The sequence below is a fragment of the Musca vetustissima genome, unplaced genomic scaffold (assembly GCF_032173495.1).
Source record: "Musca vetustissima isolate MV318-11 ecotype Yass unplaced genomic scaffold, APGP_CSIRO_Mvet_v1 utg1603, whole genome shotgun sequence".
Taxonomy (NCBI): Eukaryota; Metazoa; Arthropoda; class Insecta; order Diptera; family Muscidae; genus Musca; species Musca vetustissima.
In genome coordinates, this window is record NW_026884791.1 from 437,680 (window position 1) to 462,245 (window position 24,566).

Below are 24,566 nucleotides of genomic sequence, written 5' to 3' on the forward strand. Positions count from 1 at the left end.
ACATAACATCATGGTATACCACATTAACATCATGTGGTATACCACATTACCTTCACTTTTTTTAAAATCACTTTTAATGGAATTTCAAATATTTTCTCAAATATCTCTTAAATTGTTAGAATAATATTATTTTCAAATTTATACATGGAAAGACAACACAAAATTTCAATTTAATCGGTTAAAATATAAAAATTTGGCAATCTAAAAACAAATGGGTATACCACATTTGCATCACCTCCTATATATTTATTTTATTTTTGGCAGAAGAAGCCACACGTGCATAGTTGCTTTTTTGTTATTCACCTGAAGCTGCCCTACCTTGTATTATTGCACCATGATAAATATTATCATCATTAGTATGGAATAGATGTAGAGGAGGACTTGTAAATACATGGAGTTCTTTAACTTGTCTACAACGTACGAAATGTTCATAATGACCAATCGCGAAGGAATTCGTAATTTCTACCACACGACTTCAGTTCGCTTTGCTTTAATGAAAATATTCTTTTCTATTTGTCTTTAACTTCGTCCCATTTAGAAAAATCACTCTGCAAAAAATTATGTATTTTACAAAAAAGAAAAACTATGATTTGAAAGTTTACCTTATACAGCATAGAATTATCAATTGATGTTGATAAGGATAAAGCCGGCGATGGTGTTGTACTAACATTAGATTGAATTTATGACCAAGACACTTCTTTATTGGCAATCCTTTAGGACAAGGTATCGTCAGCAAATAATAAAATGAAAACACGATTAAAAAAATTACTTTCCTTTCTTTCATTTTTCTCCAACATAACAACATTTCCGGAAAGAAGCACGAATGCCTATTGGTGGAATCGCTCCCATTATGTACTCTTTAATATATATATATATGTTATGCTTTCAAATTAAATTTTAGCTCCTATGTAATTATTGAGAAATTTTGTTAATATATTATCAAAAATATGTTAAATATGTCTCAATATTTCCTCATTCAATAAATTAATAATTATCGTGAGCAAAATTTTGCACAATACTTGCCAAATTCATTTTATTAGTGTCGGCCTCAAACATAATTTTAAAGAATTAAATTCACTTAATGTTTGTATCACTTCACTTTTCCACGCGGTATACGCCTTTACACTCCAATAAATGCTAAACGAATGACATATTGGTTATATACACTAAAATAGCTGTATTTGTTCTTTTTTTTATAATTCAACATGATTTCATTTCATTTCAACATTGTTTCATGTTGTTTTAACAATCCACAACTTTAATTCAATCTTGTTCCAATTAACATTTACATTTCACAATATCAGTTTAATATGATTGAAATGTTGTTTCAACATGAGTCAATGTTATTTAATTGTTAAAATATTATATTATCAATGTTATAAAATATTATCAATGTTATTTAATTGTTAAAATGTTATCGTTTCATTTCAACATCAGTTACTATTAATGTTACTATTTTCTCAATGTTAATTTCACTATAGTAAATGTTATTTTAATTGGTCACAATGTTAATTTAACATTATTGAAATGTTGTTTCAACATGAGTCAATGTTATTACATTTCTAAAATAGAAAAATGTAAATTCAACATTAATAACTATTTATTCTACTATTGTCACAATGTTTATTTAACATGAAAAATTGTTATTTTTATTATAAAAATTCATCTATGGAAATTCAACATTGTCTACTGTTATTTTAACAATGAAAAATCTTAAAATAAATATGGGCAATATTATTTTAACGTGAAAATTTTAAAATCAACAATGTTTAATATTAAATCAACATGTTTTACTGTTGATTTTATATGAAACAACGTTAAAATAACATGTTTCTTAAAAAGATTACATCGATGTGAAATCAAAATGAGGTGGTTTACCTCACCAAATATCCAATAATAGGATATACATATATGCCAGTGAAACTCCTGTTTTGCGCTCTACAAAGGGAAGAGAGTTTAAAGAAAAGCATCCAAGATTGGACCTCTAGGAATTCTGTGTTCTGTGGTTCGTGGATAGTTTCATTTCCCATGTAATTATTACAAAGTCTCCTGTTGTTATATGAGAAAAATTAAGTAAACATTTCTATTTCATTTTATTATTATTATTATTCTTTTTAAACTTATTTTTAAGGCTTCAGTTACACAATTATGCTGTGAAGAAAGTCTTTATGTTGACGAATTTATAGATGTATGTCTGTATGTAAATAAGTAAAACTACTGCGCTTTTAAAGTCAATATTGGATTTTTTCTCTTACAATCTAACCCAATTTGGGTCAATTACAATAAACTGGGCGATTAGTTTAGTTTATCTGTGGCAGTAACAAAACATTTTTAAGGCATAGTCGTCGATGCAATACGACTGACTACTGTAGAGATTGATGCGGCTAATGGTGCCGGTTAAGGCCGTGCCGTAGTTTGTGTCCAGACGTACTGTAGACTCGAACAGACCGAGACCGGGTTTGGTTTGTAGGCGCAAAGTGATGTCGATGGTGTAGTCGCTTATGCCAAGCTCCTTGACGATTTTGTGGTGGGGTTGCGACACCGTGGCGTCCATTATTGAATTCAAATACAGCACTCGGCATTGCGGATGGTCTTTTAAACGGTCGTTGATTAGTTTAACAATATAACGAGCGGCCCTCTGGACCCTAGCATCGTTAGTAGGTAACTCCTGTCGCTGGTGACAGCTGCACCAGTGCGACGCAATTCCAGCATGCTCACAAGTCCGGTTAATGGGTATGGGCAGGAAGAGGCTGATGCTGCGCGGCAAGTTGGTGTCAGGATCATTAAGTTCGGCGGTGCGCATTTTAAGTCGATTCGCCTGGATTTGTCTCAGGTCCAACAGATCGAACATTGTGGCATGTAAATCGAAGGGTGTTGTCAAGCGTTTTGCATTCAATTCCATATTTGCCACAGCCTCGGGATACTTTTGTTTGAACCATGTCGGATACAGGGTAATAAGAAGGGGCAGACGTTCTTCCATCATGCCCTGATATGTTTTACGAAAAGATCCCCAGCGTATGCCATGGTCGCTCATCAGCAGCACAATGGTGCGATTTAGAACTCCACTTGTTTCAAATGCTCCCAGCAGTTGCTTAAGGTCTTCGTCGAGCAATATTGGCATATTAAATAGGTCGTGTGTCATTGTTACGGCCCAGAAGAAGGCGAAAAACTTTTCTCTGCTCATTAGCGGTAACAACTTTCGGATGTATTCGAATAACACATCGACGGTGCGTCGACCACCCATGCACAGAGCCACATTCACTGTTTTCTCGCTGGCCACATAACGTTCCATTTCGAGTAAAATAGGACGCAAGTAGAAATCGGTAGGCTTCCTCTTAAATCCGGACTGCTGTCGATTGAAGAGGCTCAAGTAGCCAACATCCTCGCCATAAATTGTCTTGAATCCTGCAGCCTTGAAACGCTTCCATATTAGAGAGCACTTGTCATAAACACTTAAATGACCCTTGGGTGGTCCCAAACAAGACAAGTCCAGTTCTTCGGCATCGAATCCCGTCAGTGTGGGGATCAAATTTGGATACGTGTTGTCGCCCACTTTATTGTAACCCCAAAATTCAATGTAGTTGAGTTTGCGATGTATGTACGATGCACTGGAATGCATCTGACGCAGAAAGTTCAGGTGCGATACGCTATCTATGCCCAGCATCATGACAGAAATTGGACTATCGCTCGGGTTTTCTTTGGTAATTTTGTGTGGTTTTCTGTCCTCAGTAGATGCGGACTTTTCATTCACTTCAATGAGATTCTCGATGGGCGCCTCTGAGTTTCCCATTACAACTGCCTCCATCTTTTTCTCCTCATTGTCATACAGAACAAAAAAATGAAAATCCTTGTAAATGCTCTGGAGCTGCTTGTTCCAACATTCCACCATGACATATTCCATATTGGACTTGAGAGTTACGCTTCCATTGAGGACTAACTGAAATGACACAGAATCCAAATATTTATTGCGCTGATCGTCGATACGCACCACCTCACTGTAATTGCAATTGATTTCGGCCAAATTGTTCACTTTGTATATGTCTTGCAACTCCTTCTCATTTACATTTAGTGCTAGGCTATTCGTGCCCATGGTGCGAAGTAAAGCTTTCCTGCAGGTGAAGTTTCTAGGTCTAAACATGAATTGTATTATATTGTCATCGGTTACGGGAAAGTAAGGCATCCGACATCCCGGCAGATCAATGAAGTACGCCTGAGTGATATTGTAGTCGGCATCGATGCGAGCGATGAACTCAAATCGATCTTTCAAATTAATTAGTTTGGTCTTCAAGTTGAAGTCAATAAAGATGTAGGAGAAGAAGCAAAGCAGCAGTATGACAAAAATAATTTTTTTGAAATGTTTTCGTTTTTTGGTCATGTTGTAATAGCGATAGTAGAACTGTAAATCTCTTTTGGTCATATAACGTGGATCCAGTAGATATTTTCCTCTGCAAAAAAAAAGTAAATTGCAAATGAAGGTAATGTAATAAAAAATACAACAACTTGTATTATAGGAACAAAATGTAGAGCCAGAAACAAATTCGAAAGCGCTACCTGAAGCCTTCGTCGTGCTTCACATGGCGCCTTTGAAACGTCATTATATGGGGTGGCTTTAACTTGTGGATTCTTAGACCGATGATAATAGAATAATGAAATAAGTCTATTGAGTTCTTTGCAGGTTCATAAGAACCGGTTTTTGTAGATAAGAACGCCCATCCTGTATTTTGGACCGTAATTTGGTGAGCAAATTTTCAATCAACGCAGTGGTCAGCACAAAGTCCCGACCTCAATCTTAGTGGTAAATCGTAAAGAGAGGGGGTTGGGCAATACAATTCAGCCCTACCAATTTAGACGAATTTTGGCAGCAAATCTTAGTTGATTGGAAAAATATTCGGAAATTTGTTGAAAGTATACCAAATTGCATAAAACGCACCTTTAAAAATATAAAACTTTTTTAAACGTGCAAACGTGAGTGCGTCTTTTTATACCCTTCGTCACACTGTGGTATAGGGTGTTATGTCTATGTGTATATGTTTGTAACATGCAAAAGGAAACGAGATAGAAACATGGTTCCCTTTCAAGCATATGCATAGAATTACTTTCTGCGTCGATTTATACCTTTCTGTCCCTCCGTCTATCCATGGTAAATTACAAACAATGTATAGATCGCGTTTATGATCCGAATGAGATGAAATTTAATATAACTCACTAATTTGGCCCAAGGACGAACCGTGTTGGAGAAATTCTTCGATTTTTTGCAAATGGAGCACTAAAGACCCGCACCCGTCTTAATGTAGCAGCAAAGGTGCGATTTAACACAACACGGAAACTCGACGTCGAAAAGCTACAAACACAACAGGTAGCCGAGGCCTACTCCGCTCAACTTACCCATCTGCTTGAAGAAAGCAAGCAAAGTCCCGATAATAGTATAGAAGCACAATGGCAAATAATTGCCTACTTCCTACAAACTGCAGCAAAAGCAACACTTGGGTACCAAAAACCACCACCAAGAAACCCATGGTACGATCAGGAGTATCGTAATGCTACTGATGTGAAAAACGCAGCGTATAGGGCAACCCTACAGACAGTAGCAAAACGTAACGTGATGGAGATTTATCGGGAGAAAAGGAGAGAGGAAAAACGTGTTTTCAAAAAAAAAAAAAAAAAAAATAAAAGAAACAACGAGAAAAAAGTGAGCGTGAGCAAATCGAGATGTACAGGAGTCAGAATGAAGTCCGAAATTTCTACAAACGAGTAAAACACCAAACCGAAGGCTTTGGTGCAGGCACATCCTCCTGTAGAGATGAATATGGAAACCTGGTGACAGATACAGACAGCGTGTTGAGGATCTGGAAGGAGCATTTTGAAAAGCTTCTGGTATCAAATATTGGCGGTGAAGAAGATGCCCCAGAACCAATAAGAGATAACAGTATAGAGTGTATACCACCAAAATGTTGTCAGAATAGCAATGTGTCCCGTGCACAAAAAGGAGACAATACGCATATAAAGTGCTATCCAGTGTGCTGTGTGAACGACTGAAGCCAATGGTCAATGACATCATTGGACCATACCTGGCAAATCCACCATTGACCAGATTTTAACTCTGCGCCAAATCCTGGAAAAGACCCACGAAAAACACATCGACACATACCAACTATTTGTCGACTATAAGGCCGCATTTTACAGTCCCGTCCGTTCAGAGGTGTTTAAAGCCATGTCTACGTTCGGCATTCCTGCAAAATTAATACGGCCATGCAGGATAGATTTAAGTGGCACAAGGTCAGCAGTTAAAGTAGGAAAGGATTTATCGGAGCCCTTCAATATCCAACGAGGATTCAGACAAGGTGACAGTTTGTCGTGTGATCTTTTTAACATCCTGATGAAAAAGGTCATACGAGACGCAAATGTGAACAGAAATGACACTCTGTACACCAAACAACACATGTTATTCGCCTACGCCGATGACATCGATATAATGGGTCGAACATTTCGAGCGGTAACAGCCACCTTTGAACAAATTGAAAAGGAGTCGGCCAAAGTGGGTCTTGCAGTAAAGCTGATGATATAAACGCGCAAGACGTCCAGTAGACTCGGACAAACTGTGGAACTTGAGAACTACAGCATCGAGGTAGTTAAAGGCTTTATATACCTTGGTACCGACATAAATAAAACGAATGACATCAGTTTCGAAATTCGGAGAAGGATTGTGATGGCCAACTGATGCTACTATGGTATAAGTAAGCAGTTTAGAAACAATTTATACGCGGACATCGACATAGTCAGTCGTATTGAGCTGGGGCGATTACGGTGGCCTATTGTGCGGATGAATGTGAATGCCCCAGGTCAAAAGGCATATAAAAACGAGCCTACTGATGGTTCCCATACGACCAATTTTTTGTAAATGGTGCACCATACTCCCAATGTTTGTCCAATAGAGAAGAAATTTTGAACTTCGCATCGTATTGAGTCTAGAATGAGTGTATTAAGTTTCGTTGAATTGGATTTGAATTTAGATACAGCTATATTTTCACCAAACTCCCAAGTTTTGTCCGATTGAAACGAAATTTGGAATACTGCACCGTGTTGATTTTTGAATGTCGTGTGTTAAGTTTTCTTTCAAATCGATTCAGATTTTATATTGCACCCATATACATATATTAGTCCGATTTTTAGTAAGTGACACTTTATTTATTTCTTTTTTAATTTACACAACATTTTACATTGTATATTGAATTGAGTCTAAATTGAAGAGTTGTTAGTTTTTAATCGACTCTGATTCAGATATAGCTCCCATATATGTTTTCATTCGTAACAAAAAAGTGTACGATTGCAATGATATATTTTTATACAAATGCTATATATTTTCGATCGATTTTATGAAATAAATGCTTAATACCCCATGCTGAACAGCCAATTTGTTACCCGAATTGGCTGTATTTTTGTTCTTATTGAGTATTAAATCTTCCTACTGAGAATTATCTATATCGATTCACTTTTTAGTATAGACTACATACAATGCTACCCACCATTATTCGGTATTTTGGGGAGTTTGTTACCCGAATTGGCTGTTTAGGGAGTTTGGGAACGTTTGTTACCCGAATTGACTGTAATATGGTAATTGGAATGCACATTGGGTAGCAAATCAAACTGCCCGTGGGGGGCGTCTTTCAAACAAATTGACTGTAATTTGATATTCAAGAATTTTTTTTACATTAATTTCCTCTGCAATTAGTAAACCTAATTTGATCGTTCTAGAATGGTACTACTAGATTTTATATTTTTAGAAAAAAATCGAAATATTATTATTTGACGTACGAATTTATTTAATGTTTCCCACCAATTTTATAAGGTTTAGAAATTGACTCTAACACACTTCAGTTATCTTTTCAATCAGCAAGATTAACGGATCACAAAGGCTGCTACCCAATAAATACAGAAGTTCATTTCATTTCCCTCAATTATTTTGAGTTGTCTTCATCTTTTTCTAGGGCTTGTTAATACCTTAGCATTTTCTTTTCGTTGTGTACACTTTACATTTATGCAGCAAAGTGTCATTGAGAATGTGGAACGCAGCCCTAGGGTGTTACATTAGACCCTAGGCGCTAAAACACCTACTGTCACATTCTCTGTGTCTTTAAAAACTTGCTACCAGATTTCTTATTTACAAAACATACGCTCAAACATTTTATTGTGTACGATGCTTCATTCATGTTCGGTTTCCGAAATAAGTGCCGGGGAAGGGAGAAAGGCCTAGGTCAAAACGATTTACATTCATACAAAATAAAAGGCACACAGGCCATTCAACCAACTGACGTAGTATACACACATACACTTGCACACGCTTACACAAACCGCTGGAATATTTGTGGTAAATATCTGCACCGGACAGACATTAAACCCATAAATGAGGAATCAATATTAGATCTCATATCTTTCGGATTATTCAGCACGTTTCTCATTCCATTACTGGGAAGTGGCTCTTGATAAAGAATCCTTTTACAAGCACAAAAGATAATCCTCTGAAGAAATATGCCACACAAACACAATCACACTTGTTTACATATTATTCGTTGCTGCACACACTTGCTCACACACACGCACGTACACATACATGCAATGTGTGAAATGCCATTGGAGTACACTTCCTGTGTCTCTACTCTTCCAGGTACACACTTACTCATAACTCAGATTGATTTCACTGGCGATTTTTGGTTTAGAATATTGCCGCATTTTTTTATTAGTTAAACGTTTTTAAATATATATTTTTTTTAATTATTTTTTTGCAGAGTTTACTTAAGCAAGGCTAAAAACAATCATATTTTACTGTGCGAAGGTTGTGCTTGGGAATGTGTAGTAATCAAAGGAAAATTCTCACTGACTATTGGTCCTGTTGTGTTTTGACAGATGCTGTAAAAAATTGACGCATGCGTCAAAATATCGAAAATTATTCAAGGGATGCTGAATGGATGCTGGCAACAACATAAGCCGTATCGGCGAGAGTAGCGTTAAATTCAAATTTGTAATTTCGAAATTGGTACCTGGGGTACTATTTTCAACACCCGTTGAAATAGTGAGCTGATATGAATAAGAGCGAATATTGAATCGGACTACTACCTTGCAGCCAAGGTTCGCACTCGTCTTAATATAGCAGCAAAGATGCGATCTAATGTAAAACGGAAATTCGACGTTGCCACATTCCCTACAAACTGCATCAAAAGCAACATTTGAGTACCAAAAACAACCTTCAAAAAATCCATGGTACGATCAGGAGTGTCGTAATGCTACTGATGTGAAAAACGCAGCGTATAGGGCAACCCTGCAGACAGTAAAAACACGTAGAAGTAACAAGAAAAACGTGAGCGTGAGCAAATCGAGATGTACAGGAGTTAGAATGAAGTCCGGAAATTGTACCTACGAGTAAAACCCCAACTGAGGCTTTGGTGCAGGCACATCTTCCTGTAGAGATGAAGATGCAAACCTGGCGACATATACAGATAGCGTGTTGAGGATCTGGAAGGAGCATTTTGAAAAGCTTCTGGTATCAAATATTGGCGGTGAAGAAGATGCCCCAGAACCAATAAGAGATAACAGTATAGAGTGTATACCACCAAAATGTTGTCAGAATAGCAGTGTGTCCCGTGCACAAAAAGGGAGACAATACGATATGTACAAACTATAGAGGAATTAGTCTCCTTCCCATAGCATATAAAGTGCTATACAGCGTACTGTGTGAACGACTGAAGTCAATGCGGCTTCAGATCTGACACATCCACCATTGACCAGATTTTCACTCTGCGTCAATCAGAGGTTTTTAAAGCCATGTCTGCGTTTGACATGCATGCAAAATTAATTCGGCTTTAACTGGCACAAGAACAGCCGTTAAAGTCGGAAAGGACCTCTCGGAGCCCATTAATAACGAACGAGGATTCAGAAATAGTGACAGTTTGTCGTGTGACATTTTTACATCCTGCTGGAAAAAGACATGCGATAGGCAAAGGTGAACGGAAATGGCACTCTGTACACCAAACAACACATGTTACTCGACTACGCCGATGGGTCGAACATTGAGAGAGGTAACAGTCACCTTTGAACAAATTGAGAAGAAGTCTGCCAATGTGGGTCTGGCAGTAAACGGCGAGAAGACCAAGCTGAAGACTCGGACCAACTGTGGAATTTGAGAACTACAGGTTCGGGGTAGTCAAAGATTTTATATACCTTGGTACCGACATAAATAAATCTATTGATATCAGTTTTAAAATTCGGAGAAGTAAGCAGTTTAGAAACAAGGACAGACCGAATTCAAACTCTACAAGACGCTGATCTGCTTGTCTACTTACGCAAGCAGATGAGGCATCTCTTGGAGTGTTTGAGAGAAAAACACGCCGTCAAAACATAAATTAGATGTGAACAAATTTCATTTCGGAGTTCGGGCTCCCCCTCTGGCATTTGATTACAATTTTTTCTGTATGCGTGTGTATTTTTTTTTTTTTTTGAAATTGATTCAAATTTTATTGAAATGAAAATTATGTTTTAAAGTACGTTTACATTGTACCGGATCTATTCCTTTGAATACATGAAAAATAAATCCTCATAAAGTAGGTTAACCCGGTAAAAAGTTCTAATTTAACTGCCGTATTACCGTGTTCGTCTCGGTGTAATTACTTTGTTATGGATGAAACAAACATTTCACGTTATACCCTACTGGACTATCTGAAGAAATCATAACATTTCATTAATTTTTCTCGTTTCTAGTTATGTGTTGAAAAAAATGTCACATACACACACAACCACTACATACTGTGTTGCTTTTTTGTTATTCACCTCCAGCTGTCCCACCTTGTATTCTTGTTCCATGGTGCCATCTGCTAACTTCTTCGCAATGTGTCTAACTTTTTAATTCAATATCAAGCGAATGGAATGTCCAATTTAATACAAACTGTGCACATCGTAATATTAAAAAAAATCCAGTTCGAAGATGAGGAATTTCGGTATGAAATTTTGTCAAAAAGAATATATAATATAACATGCGGACGGAATTTATGTGAATGGTGCACCAAACTCCAAGGTGAGTCCGATTGATGTAAAATTTTGCATAGATCACTAAATTAAGTACAAAATAGCGTATGTGAAGCTTTTGGAATCGGATTCAGATTTAGATATTGCTCCCATATATATTTTCGTCCGATTTTATGTAAATGGAGGATCAAAGTTTGTCAAATTGAGACAAAAATTAGCAAGGCGTCCTAAATTAAGTACAGGCATTTGTGAATTTTTTGAAATCAGTAGCTACTATATATATTTCGTCCGATTTTATGTAAATGGTGCACTAAACTTATAATTTTTGCCCGATAAAGACAAAATCTGAAATACCAGATTTAGATATAGCTCTCTTATATAATACCATACCGTATTGACTATATAATTATATGTTCTAAGTTTCGTAAGTCTGATTCCACAATAGTTCGCCCAAGTCGCAGTGTTTGACAGATTGAGAAAAAATTTTGCACAGCGTACTTAATTAAGTACATGTTGACGTATGTTAAGTCTTGTTGAAATCGGTTCAGATTAAGATATAGCTCTCATTATATATGTTCGATTGAGGAACAAATCGGTTAAGATTTAGATATAGCGCCCTTATAATTTTTCGTCCGATTTTAAGTACATGGTGCACCAAAGATCCAAAATATGGCTGATTGGCAAAACTTATAACCTATCCAAGTTTCTTTAAAATATTGATGTTTTTGTTGGGCTTTTTTGGTCAGGTATTTTTGGTGAAAATAAAACGGAAGTTTTTACTTCATATTTTACTCGACGTTTCGTTGGCTTTTTTTTCCTACATTTTCAAGGGCGGGTTCTTTATTAATTTTAGTTATTTTTCATTTTGTTTATTATTTACTTAAATTAAAAAAGGGATTCCACAACATGATTACAAATAAAATAACTAATTAGAACGATTCTTGGAAAATTTTGCACAAATTACTGAAATCCTTATAACCTATGGCAAATTTCGTGAAAATCGGTTCAGCTTTAGATATAGTTCCGATCTTATGTAAAAGGTGTACCAAAGAGTCAAAGTTGAAAAAGGGTATGTCTGTTAGGATACATCTGTTGAATATGCCCAAAGTGGTAAATGATATCATACAGTGGGCCCCGTCCGACTTTACTACTTTCCTTACTGATTTTATGTGGGTCAATATGATCCACAAAAATCCGATATTTTCAGCCATGTCACAGATTCCGATCGGAATGGTTTCAATTTCGTATTTCCATTCCGATCGTTTTTGTTTTACCTTCTCCAGATTCCGATCGACTTGATGAATTACGAAAACTTAAACTATATTCATTTTCTTAGTTTAATATTACTCTAATCAAAACAAAAACCATTGAAATTCATATAGTTGAAAACAATATAAAAAAGAATCAAAAAATATATTGAACTTTTTAAAAATTCTAAATGCATTAATTTTGATAAAAATTCAAATTCTTTTCTTTCAATTCCACATCAAAAGTGTTTTCCGTCCGAAAAAATTGCTTCCTGAAGAAGCTAAGTACGGAATTAATTCCACATTCGATCGGAATTCATTTCTGTGACATGCCTTTTTATTTGAACAATTTGGATATTTTCAAGATTTTCCCTGGTCGTGTACGAAATTTTGACTCAGCTGCCTTTTTCGACATAATGACAATTTGGCATTGCCCAGGGACAGATGTAATAACTATGCATTAGGTAATCATGTATGGAATATAATGGTTTGTTTGCTTGTTTGGAAATGTTAATGTTTTATTCGTGTTTAGCGAAATAACATTACCTTCAGCCATAACTCAGTCATCTGCAATCACACTTACATATATATTTCAAAGACATACCCAATTGTGATAGTAAATAAACACAATATGTGTGTGGATGTTGGAGAGGTCATTGGCCAGTAGTGTCAATTACACTGTTACATAAATTATTCATTAGACATGTGAAATGTACGTATGTATGTAGGTCTAGAATTTACTTTGATGTTAATTAAAACAATTTTGATAAAAATATTTTATAGGAGGAAAATATCTGAAAACACACTCCCACAACGAAATAAAATCAACATGAAATTCATGATTGGTTCTTCTTAGCATTGCTGTTGTAAAAAATTGCTTATGAATATAAAGCAACTTATATGAGAAACCAATGGTGTTATGTCCTAATGGCCGAACGTATTGTACACAAAATCACTAAGAAAGGTTGACAACAAATATTGGAGAGTTACATATATCAAATTGGAACAATTTGATATATGTAACAGGGATATTACGCCATCGGTGCAGATCTTTGGTCAAAATCGAATCGGATGTAAAGTAAGTACGTATTTGTGGAGCATATACATATATGGGAGATATGTATCTGCCAATGGAAAACAAATATGGAGGTTTAACTTTCATGAGTAACAATTTCAACATGGGCCCACTTTCTAATTTCGAAGCCTTCCTTAAGGAAAACTGTCAATATTTTATCTGTTCAATATGATAATGTATTAGCCAGATGAAATCCTAAAAGAAATCTTCTAAGATGATTAGGGTAGTAGGAACAACCGAACACCTCACATGAAAAAGTAAAAGCCATAAACAAAAAATTTATTTTTCAAATATTATACCGTTTGCGGTTCGTACGCTATGTCGAATGGTGTTTGATAGAAATGTTAATTATACGCACCAAAATACACAGCTAAAAAGTACTAAAACATTGTTGGTAAATCGAGAGGAGGAGAGAGAATATGCTCTTACATGCGGTAATGTTTTTCTATTCTTAGTGTTATTTTTTCTATGCTCATAGTTAGGCGATTCAACTCAGATATGTTACCGATTTTACGGATCGTTAAATTTTTTAGTCAGAATGCTAAGTTCTGCAGTGACTAAAGCGGTATGTTCTACTTACTTACTTAGCTGGCTTATGACAGAAAGTTTGTTCCATAAGCCGAGCTTAAAAAAAGATTTCTAGGCGCGTCGGTCTTGTGCGCATCTCATCCAATTTGAAAGACCATTTTCCGAAATGTTGTCTTCTACTTGATGTTTCCATCGGATTCGTGGCCCTCCCCTTCTGCGTGAACCATCACTTGGCTCGCTTTTATATGCCTTTTGAGCTGGGGCATCTTCATCCATTCTCAAAAGATGGTCTAGCCAATGTAGTCGCTGCAGCTCGATCCGTCCGGCGATATTCACCATCGACGCAGATCGGCCCATAGATCTTCCAAAGAATTTTTCTCTCAAACACTCCAAGAGCTATCTAATCTGCTTGTGCAAGTACCCATGCTTCAGATCCATACAACTGCACGGGTAATATCAGCGTCTTGTAGAGTGTGAGTTTGGTCTAGCGAGAGGTGGCCTTGCTTTGCGTTGACAAAAGTATCTGGACAATACTATTCTCCTCCGAATTTCAAAGCTGATGTTATTACTTTTTTTATGGCGGTACCGAGGTATATAAAATCGTTCACTATCTCGAAGCTGTAGTTTTCAAGTTCCACAGTTGGTTCGATTCTACTAGACGTCTTGCGCGTTCATACCATCAGCATGGTATTTTCGCCATTTAGTGCCAGTCCCACTTCGGCAGACTCCTTCTCAATTCGTTCAAACGTGGCTGCTACCGCTCGCAATGTTCGATCAATTATGTCGATGTCATCGGCGTAGGCGAGTAACATATGCTGTTTGGTGTACAGAGTGCCATTTCTGTTCACATTTGCACCTCGTTAGGTATGGAAGGGCTCCGAGAGGTCCTTAACTGCTGACATTGTGCCACTTAAAGTTATCCTATATAGCCATATTAATTTTTGCAGGAATGCCGAAGGCAGACATGGCTTTAAACACCTCTGAACGGATAGGGCTGTCGAATGCGGCTTTATATTCGACGAATAGGTGGAATGTGTCGATATGTTTTTCGTGTGTATTTTCCAGGATTTGGCGCACAGAGAAAATCTGGTCAATGGTGGATTTGCCAGGTCTCGAGCTGCATTGGTAATGTCATTGACCATTGGCTTCTGTCGTTCACACAGCACACTGGATAGCACTTTATATGCGATGGGAAGAAGACTAATTCCTCTATAGTTGGCACATATCGTCATGTCTCCTTCTTGTGCACGGTATACAGGATGCTGAGGTTCTAATCATTGGCTAGGTGGTATACACTCTATAACGTCATCTATTATTGCTTCTGGGGCATCCTCTTCACTGCTACTATTTGATACCAGAAGTGTTTCAAAATGCTCCTTCCAGATCCTCAACACACTGTCTGTATCTGTCACCAGATTTCCATCTTCATCTCTACAGGAGGATGTGCCTGCGCCAAAGCCTTCGATTTGGTGTTTTACTCGTTGGTAAAATTTCCGTACTTCATTCTGGCTCCTGTACATCTCGATTTGCTCACGTTTTCCTTTCTTCTTTTTTTTCTGAAAATACATTTCTCCTCTCTCCCGATAATTCTCCATCGCATTACGTGTTGCTACTGTCTGCAGGGTTGCCCAATACGCTGCGTTTTTCATATCAGTAGCATTACGATACTCCTGATCGTACCATGGGTTTCTTGGTGGTGGTTTTTGGTACCCAAGTGTTGCTTTTGCTGCAGTTTGTAGGAAGTGGGCAATTATTTGCCATTGTGCTTCTATATTATTATAGGGACAAGGGTGCTTTCGACAAGCAGTTGGGTAAGTTGAGCGGAGTAGGCCTCTGCTATCTGTTGTGTTTGCAGTTTTTTCGACGTTGAGTTTCCATGTTACATTAGATCCCACCTTTGCTGCTACATTAAGACGGGTGCTAACCTTGGCTGCCACAAGGTAATGGTCCGAATCGATATTCGCTCCTCGTATCGATCGAACTTCTAAAAAACTGGAAGAATGCCTTCCGTCTATCACAACATGATCAATTTTATTCCTTGTTGATTGATCAGGAGAACTCCAGGTGGTCTTGCGTATATCGAGATGCTTCAATCTGGTTCTGCTAACTAACATGTTTTGTGCTGCCGCGAAGTCAATCGACCTCATGCCGTTGTCGGATGTTTCTTAATGGAGGCTGAATTTTCAGACGGTGGGACCAAAATATATTCAGTTTCGATTTTTGCATTAAAATCTCCTAGCAGAATTTTAATGCCATGGCCAGGGCAGCGGTCATATGCAGTTTCTAGGCGCTCGTAAAAAATGTGTTTGGTCTGTTCATCTTTGCCTTCTGTCGGAGCATGGGCGTAAATAAGACTGATGTAGAAGAACTTCGCTTTTATACGGATTATAGCAATTCGCTCATCTACTGGAGTGAATCTGGAGACGAGGTCTTTTATTCTCTTATTAACCATATCGGCTTTAAACTTTTTGAGTACATCCGCCAAAGCGAAAACTGTGCCTGTTCTGCACAACGTGCGCACATTCCAAGTGCAGATTCGCAGATCGTGGACTTTTATACGTTTGCGGGGGTCGTCAACATTGGGGAGGTTTGGCTTTCTTTTTCGTTATTTTTTCATAGAACCCCAGGTGACACCGGGGGCAGTGTTCACAATTGAGATAAAAGAGGGACCAAGATAAGCCAGGGCTTCGCCATGTTAAAGCCAATCATAGCCGTTGCTTGGTATCTATCATCCCCTACATCATCCCGGTATGTTCTGCAGAGCCTTAAAAAGCTCATTAGAAAAGTCAACAAACAGTAAACACAGAATTTTTAACATTACAACTTTACCACATTTAGTACACTCGGCATATCTGGGTTAAGCATGTACACCTAAGTCTGTTTTTACACGGTAGATTGGTTCCAGAAGAAGCCGTGTTAAAAAAGACATTGATCTAAAAAATAAAGGGATTTCCCCTAAATTAGTGCTATTCACATTTGCTTTGACCAGTAAAAATTGTTTGCTAAAGGGGAATTCACTTAAATCTTTAAGCTAGTGTTCGCAAACTGTCGATACTATCGATGGTTTCAGACTTTTTTCTTTCATAAATACTATTTTGTGATATGAACATACTTCGCAAAAATTAAATTTGACAAAAAAAATTAAGTTCATAAAATTTCAAATCGTGCTAAATAAAGTAAAATCGTATAAAAATTAAAAATATTCAATTTTCAAAAAAAAAAAAAAAAAAAAAAAAAAATCGCATCGCATTTACTTTCCAAGTTCCATTATTTGCTCAAAGGATAGACCTTCGATTTTTTATTAATTGTACTAGGTATAAAAAACAGTTCATGTTTGTTCAAAATCTAGACATACAGAATAACTTGATAAGGACACACCACATAAGGAGACTTTTAAACATGCAGCAGGCTGACTTGACGTTAATGATCCGACACTCTTACATTAAATTTCAAATTTAAATATAAATTGCAAAGATAATATGTGTTAGTGTTGTTGTTACTGTTGTTGGGTCTTTCTTAATGATGACGTGCTTTTACATTTCCCACACGTCTTTAGGCGTTTCTATGACTACACCGAAATCTTGAATGTGGGATACACAAGCACAGTTAAAATAACTTCATATCTTGGTGCTGATGGCAAAGGTGTTAGTTAATCCGACATAACCACCAGTTGAATGTTGTGTCATTGTGGTAGTGTGATGGCTAGCTTAAGTGCTTCCATATGTATGTCGTCTATTTAAGAATGTAAATGAATGAGAGCAGCAAGGGGCGAGAGGAAGAAATATAAACAACAACGACAACCAAATGCGTGTCCTTTAATCTTGACCAATAATTACCAGGACACCATGGACGACATCATTGCTGAGGCATTCCTGCATTCATACACACATACATACGAACATACTCGTATATTGCAGGGACACATAGTGAACACATGCAGTGAGGTTGCTCGTAGCCTTAAAAAATTGCCAATATATCAACAAATGATTCCTTCAATCGAACAACATCGAACACACAAAATCCGGCAAAGTGATGAAAAAAGCATTTTTTTGTAGAGTCACTCTCAGAGGCAACGACGACGACAACAACAACATCAACTTAAGGACATGTATAAAAGACGGATTTATGGTGTTTAACATGGAAAAATAATTGAAAGTCATCAGTCGAAAATGCCAGACATTACTGGTAATGGCAGTTACATTTTCAAACTATAAAAGGAATAGCAGTCAGCTGTAACCAATTCAGTTGTCCGAATTCAATCATCGGTTCACAAACCCACTTCGAGTCGAAAACAATTGTCGAAGGCAATAGAATGGACCACCGAACTTATCTGTTAGCAGCATCGAGACGGAATTCATTTTCACACTATTGGAGTATATATCTGCTGTTGATAATAATTTTGCAACAAATTCGACCAGACGCCTGCAATCCTCACGAATCGTTAAGAAATTATTCAAAACGTCGTTTACATTCCAATGATGATAGGGATTTGCGTGATTTTAAAGAGGGCGAATCCTTGCCTGCCGATAAACGAACATTAACTTCGGCTACGGGCAATGGTGGCTCGATTAGCCAACCCGAAGAGATATTCAGTGTCAATGATCAGTTGGAATCGAATTATGATGAATATCCGGTAAGTGGAAAATGTGTGATTTGATTAAAATGGAGTCTTAGAATTGAAAACGTGATTAGTCTTAGAATTAAAAAACGCTGCCGACAATAATATTTTAATGAAAAAAAACACACACACACACAGAAATGTCGTTTCAAAACTCGAAAAAGCAACAAATCCGTTTTATATAGATATTTCAAATTAAGAAGTATAAAAACGTTAACTTCGTAGATGCAGATATTTATATAAATATATAAAACGCGGCTAGATCCTTATAGATACTAAAATCGGGCAGAAGCATGACATGGAATATATTTAAAAACACGAAAACATATTGAAATATTTCTGCCAAGAAGTCTTTTACCACTTGAAAACCAAACGTTATGAGAATCGCTATCGCAGTCACCTGCCGCCTGCAAAAATTCTAGTTTTAATCAAAAATGTTTTGATTCCAAAATTAAAATACATTTTGTGGCCCGAATTTTTTTCATAATCGTAGAACAATTTCTGTTCACAGATTTAATGCAACTATCCTAAATAGGATATGAACAAAATTTGATATCGCTACATCCTTGCATTCGGTAGACACAGTACATTATTTCTGAAAAATAAAAGTCCAATATCAAGTAAACCAAATGCAATCGACGAAAAAATCATTTTAAATTATTCTCTATATTCCGTTTACAAGAATCAAAAATAGCTCTTATGACAGAATTCGTACAATACGAATAATAAGCGATTTAAATAATTAGTACTGTACACATTTTTGCTTTTTGAAAAGCTCATAACTTTGCCAAAAATGTAATTTTTTTAGATTTTTTTGATATGACTTGACATATGAAATTCAAAGAATATATACCTACTAGCAGCATATTAAATATAAGCTCTAAAACATTTTGTTGACTGTGGGCAACATTGGACAACATTGGGCCACAAAGGGTTAACATCTTATAAAACAGTTCAAAATATTACTGTTGTAATTTAAAACATTTAAACAAATATATAAAATGGAAATATTTAGAATTTCAAATTGACGTCATATAAAGGGCATAATCATGGTATAATAATAGAAGGTAACAGCAAGTGTTGTTGTACAACAAACGATACAACAACCACATGGAAATTTTTGTTATAAGTTATACTAGTGTCAACGTCATTTGACAGAAAATTTTAAACAAACAAATGAATTATCAACAAATTATATATATTTTGAAAATGAAATATTTTCGATTCTTCAAAATAATATTTGAAAAACATGAATGAAAATCTATCAAACTTATATTTATATCGCTTCCACATATTTTCTATAATTGAGCCATTGCCACTTATATGTGTAACACATATGAAAATGCAGGGAATTGCGAGTTATTCCACGAAGAAAGATTTGCTTCCTCAAACTTTCCCAACAGGCATATTGAGTAAATTGAATACGAGAGCACTTTTAATAAAGAACAATTTCAAATTGTATGCGTTCCCAATTTTCCTTTTGGGTGATTTTTAAAAACATAATTTGTCAAATTCATACTGGCACTAGTATTACGTTGGAATCAAATCAGCTGGGGTTTCCTGTTACCTTGGGGCATAATTAGGATTTTATTTGACTAATTTGAATGAAAATATTTTTAATTACAGGGTCGTACCTAATTTATTGCGCTCCGTACAAAAATACTCTCCTTCTCATTTTTATAGGAATATAGGTTTGTTAAACGTTCGTATTACCCAAATACGCAAGGACTTTATTTGCATCTGTGCCAATTGAAAACGGCGAAAATGGATGAAAATATTTTCAATTTGATTTTCAATTGATTTAAAAATGTTTACATGTATAGAAAAATAATTTTTTCAATGACTGAAATTCTATTTTCAAAAAACAACAGATTTATATTTGTTTGTTTGTTAAACGTTCGTATTACCCAAATACGCAAGGACTTTATTTGCATCTGTGCCAATTGAAAACGGCGAAAATGGATGAAAATATTTTCAATTGATTTAAAAATGTTTACATGTATAGAAAAATAAATTTTTCAATGACTGAAATTCTATTTTCAAAAAACAACAAATTTATTTATATTTTTATACGCAATGCGTATTTGGGTAACATTCATTGAAATACATGTATTTGAGGTGAACAAATTACGACCCACAAATGGGATCTTAAGCCTTTGTGGCCAAATGTTTTAGAACTTAGATTTAATATACAGCTAGTAGATATATAGCGATGTCAAATTTTGTGCATATCCTATTTAGGATAGTTGCATTAAATCTATGAACAGACATTTTTTCTAAGATTGCGGAAAAAATTGACATGTTCCGACCATCATGATGGACATGTTCCGACCTTCATGATGGAATAAAATTGTGTTTATGAGCGGTATGTTTTTGTACTTTTTCTTATTGCTAAAAAAATTAAGGTATGTACAAAAGTACCCAATGTCAATGTATGGCAGTTTTGTCAATGTTGAAATGTTCAATTTTATATTTTGATACACAAAGCGTATTTTGTGTAAGTCCTGATTTACATTATGCAATTTTAATAGTCTCAATTCTGTATTTTGTTGATGAGAGAGTGGAGGGAAATGACAAACCTTCGTTCCTCTCTCCCACAAACTGACAATTGCCGCACGTAAAATCGCCTAATATAATTTTTTTATAACATTCATTGAAATACCTGTATTCAAGGTACAATAATAAAATGTAGGATAATTTGAGATGAATAAACACAACTCTGTAGATAGTGGTCTCTTCTGAAACAAATATACGCTATAGGTTGTGTTGCGAAAAATGAATAAACATTTATGATTTCAACAAAATATGAATTTTGATTTTATAGAACGGATTGAGAAGAAATTGTAACCAGTTGGTACCTATGCCCTACCCTGTAATAATAATACCATGCATGAAATTGGGTACGAGACATTCCATTCCGAGTCAGTCCATATTTTTTTATTTACATTCAAAACTTTGTGCAATGTTTTGATTTTTCCCTGTCCCACTGATACATAATTTATATTTTCCTTGTTTGTAATTGAATACCATCAAATTGATTTATTTTTTACATTCATTGTGAACTTGGCCAATGGCAATTGAAAAATTGTTGTAGTATATTTGATATTTATTATTATATATATATTTTTTTTGGAAAAATTAAACAAAAAAGCGGCAACAATAACATTTACTACGAAAGTTTGTCTTTTATAACTTTTAATGCATTCATTGTTAGAAAGTTATGCTCCAGGGTGTTTCGATTTGTAATTGAGAATACTTCAGTCCTTTTTATTCGTATTACTTTTGTTGTTGCTTAGTTTTGCGCAATGACGTACAGCGACCCACACACAATTTATGCAAATAAAAGTTTTGTAAAGCTTCCATCAAACGGAAAACATACGAATTTACAGATGTATATATATATATATATAGATATGAACGTACATATATCTATTGCATAAAGGTGGACATGCCAATTTCGTCGATTGCTCAGCTTGTACATTTGATTTCATTTATGCAACCTACGAACATATATATATATATATATAAATTGTTTCTAAGGTGGATAGAAAAATACTTTTTTGATATATTAGTCTGCAGTTATGCAGTACCTACAACTTTGAAAGCGTTTTTTCTCGAAATAATTTTCTATGTTATGGTCGAAGATATAACTCGAACAAATCTTCATCGATTCCTTTGACATTTTGACAATAATACCGTTCTTCGAGGACGTACGTGAATTTGTAATACATTCCACCATAAGGTGGAGTCTTTGTTAAATTGGCCATTTCGTTTGTAACAGAATAAAATTCTCTGTGGATGAAACTATGTCTATCTGTCCGTTCGTCTGTTAAAATCAAAAAATATATACGCAAATTTTTTTTTTTTAAAATAAAAAAAAATAATGTATGGAAAAAATTGACCCAATTTTTGCTTGGTCAAAACTGAAGAAACTTTTTGATTTATTTTTCTTTTAAGGGGACCCCCATTCTCAGTTAATTTGACTTTTTTCGAAATTTCAACTAAAAATTTCAAGAACTCTTGAAGATATAGCCGATTTATTGTGTCAGCATCAAGTGACGGCAAGAGTGATTCTAAAACTTTAAACGCATTTTTCTCGAAGCAGTGTTTTTGCGCATGGCAGGCACGATAACTCAAAACTAATAATCCAGTCGGTCCAAATTTTGGCACATTTCTCTGGGAGTGTATATATCGTATAATTTTTAACTTAGTTCGGGGACAAAAAAAAATCAAAAGTTAATTTTTGAGGGATTCAGATGTTCCAGCTATCAAAAATAAGGACTTTTCATTAATCACAAAAAAAAAAAAAAAAAAAAAAAAAAACAACCAAATTTTGCAAATAATTTTCCCCTCTACTTTAAACCTTAAAATTTAAATTTAATTAAAGTCTTGAAAATAGTATAGTCATTATTCATGATTACGGCAGCACACTTACGAGCCATTGAAATTATAAGATGCTCAATATGATGCTTCGGTATAATATACGTTTGTTTTTACCGATTCTAACTGAACCAACCACAAGATAGAGGGATATTTTTAAAAAATTTCTGTGAAAAGATACCCTACCTTGTATTATTGTACTATGAGAAGAACATACAACACTTGTTAAAGAATGAATTCTATTGTATCCCTAAAATAGGCACTTATATTCCATTTTACTAATGTTCAACATTTCACGTATTTTATAGATGGTGGTGCCAAAACGAGCCGCCTTATTACTGGATCGGTTAATGGTAGCTTTGCATCATGCTCTGGAAAAAGAACACAGTGGCAGCTCTCGCTTGAGCGATTTCTATAACAAATACAACGACGGCAAGAATCCATCTGCATTGGATAAGGACAAAACCATAGCTGACGATGATATTCCCGAGGCATCTGATAAAGGTGAAAGCAATCCAAAACCAAACAAAAAACTATTTTCGGATATCGTTTTTTTTTCTTTTTGTATTTCCCTCACTAGAATATTATTTACCCTTCTGCCTTGTCTCCATTACAGATGTACCCTATTTCACCATGTACAGTGATGATGATCCATCCGTTATGATGGACTACGACTTCAAAGATCTGAATTCGATCAATCGTGCCACCGGTGAAACTGTAAGTTGGATTATTAAAGCTTAGTTGCATTAGAGACTTTTCGGCAAGAGTAAGAAAATTTCAGTTAATGGCACAGAGCTTTCAGAGAAGAGCAAACTTGGGCTTGGATTTGGGTGGTGATATGGGTATGGATGGTGTCTCATCACTGCTGAGCGCATCGTCGTCGGGACATGGTGGCGGTGGTCTCATAAGTGGCGTGAACAGTGCTGACATTGCTGGTGTTGGCGGTGGTGGTCGCACCAACTTCGGCACCAACGGTCGCATGTATTGGCGTTGTTATTTTAATGCAGTCAGTTGTTTCTAAGCCCTCTCCCCCACCACAAGCACCCCCTACAAATAAGACAAACTCAGTGTGGACTTGTACATGTATTTATCTTCTCCTCCCTCATTCCGCCGCCGAACATAAATCAAACCTAAAAAAATCAACTCTAAGTCGTCCCAATAAATTTTAACTTGCATTTTGATAAAACGTACAAATCATTTTATCATTGTATGTGTGTGTGTGTGCGTCTGTGTGAATGTTCAATTATGTACTACTTACATCACAAATTAATTAACAATAATAAATTAAATTTGATTTATTAACCAGTCTTTTTGTGTCTTTTTTATCGCTGATTTACGATGACTGATTGGCGCCAAAACTAAATGCAAAAAAAAAGATCCATGATTTAGTTTCCGAACATTGTATAAAAATAGATGATAGGAAACCTGATAAAAAAGCACATCATAACCTTGAAGTAAACTGGTGAATTTTGTGAACGGAATGAATATGAAAATTCGAAGGACAAAGCCGGTCGATACGCTACTTTGGGTATTCCTAATATTCGTATTATAGCATATATATATGCTACACAATTTTCAGGAATATAATTTTAGGAAAAATGTACAAAACATCAAGAAAATGTACTGCAAGAAGGGCAATAAAGCAGAGGAAGGGGGACTGATGACAACGCTATTTGGTTTTAAAATCTATATAGCTGATTTCCTA

The 24,566-nt window shown here is 35.7% G+C and overlaps 3 protein-coding genes across 3 annotated transcripts in view; 1 reads left to right on the forward strand and 2 right to left on the reverse strand.

The window, feature by feature from the left end:
- LOC133331800 (embryonic polarity protein dorsal-like) overlaps positions 1 to 15,442 on the reverse strand; it is a 199,983-nt gene extending 184,541 nt beyond the window's left edge. Inside the window, exon 1 of the mRNA XM_061540173.1 lies at positions 15,430 to 15,442. The gene's annotated coding sequence lies outside the window, so the exon portion shown is untranslated. The remainder of the gene's footprint in view (positions 1 to 15,429) is intronic.
- Positions 2,303 to 8,708, reverse strand: LOC133331798 (uncharacterized). The gene is made up of 2 exons (XM_061540170.1): positions 8,675 to 8,708; positions 2,303 to 4,445 (listed from the first exon to the last, which is right to left on the reverse strand). The coding sequence occupies exon 2, from the start codon at positions 4,415 to 4,417 to the stop codon at positions 2,306 to 2,308; it is 2,112 nt and encodes a 703-aa protein (XP_061396154.1). The 5' UTR covers positions 4,418 to 4,445; positions 8,675 to 8,708; the 3' UTR covers positions 2,303 to 2,305.
- A 2,733-nt stretch (positions 15,443 to 18,175) lies between the features above and the next one.
- LOC133331792 (uncharacterized) lies at positions 18,176 to 23,882 on the forward strand. Its single transcript, XM_061540164.1, has 4 exons — positions 18,176 to 18,496; positions 23,170 to 23,363; positions 23,491 to 23,578; positions 23,643 to 23,882. The coding sequence occupies exons 1-4, from the start codon at positions 18,176 to 18,178 to the stop codon at positions 23,880 to 23,882; spliced, it is 843 nt and encodes a 280-aa protein (XP_061396148.1).
- The last annotated feature ends 684 nt before the right edge of the window (positions 23,883 to 24,566 follow it).

Coding starts and splice junctions, on each gene's coding strand:
- LOC133331798 (XM_061540170.1), bottom strand. CDS start 4,417: ATGACCAAAAGAGATTTACAGTTCTACTATCGCTATTACAACATGACC.
- LOC133331792 (XM_061540164.1), top strand. CDS start 18,176: ATGGACCACCGAACTTATCTGTTAGCAGCATCGAGACGGAATTCATTT. Junction 18,497..23,169: donor CGAATTATGATGAATATCCG/GTAAGTGGAAAA, acceptor CGTATTTTATAG/ATGGTGGTGCCAAAACGAGC. Junction 23,579..23,642: donor ATCGTGCCACCGGTGAAACT/GTAAGTTGGATT, acceptor AGAAAATTTCAG/TTAATGGCACAGAGCTTTCA.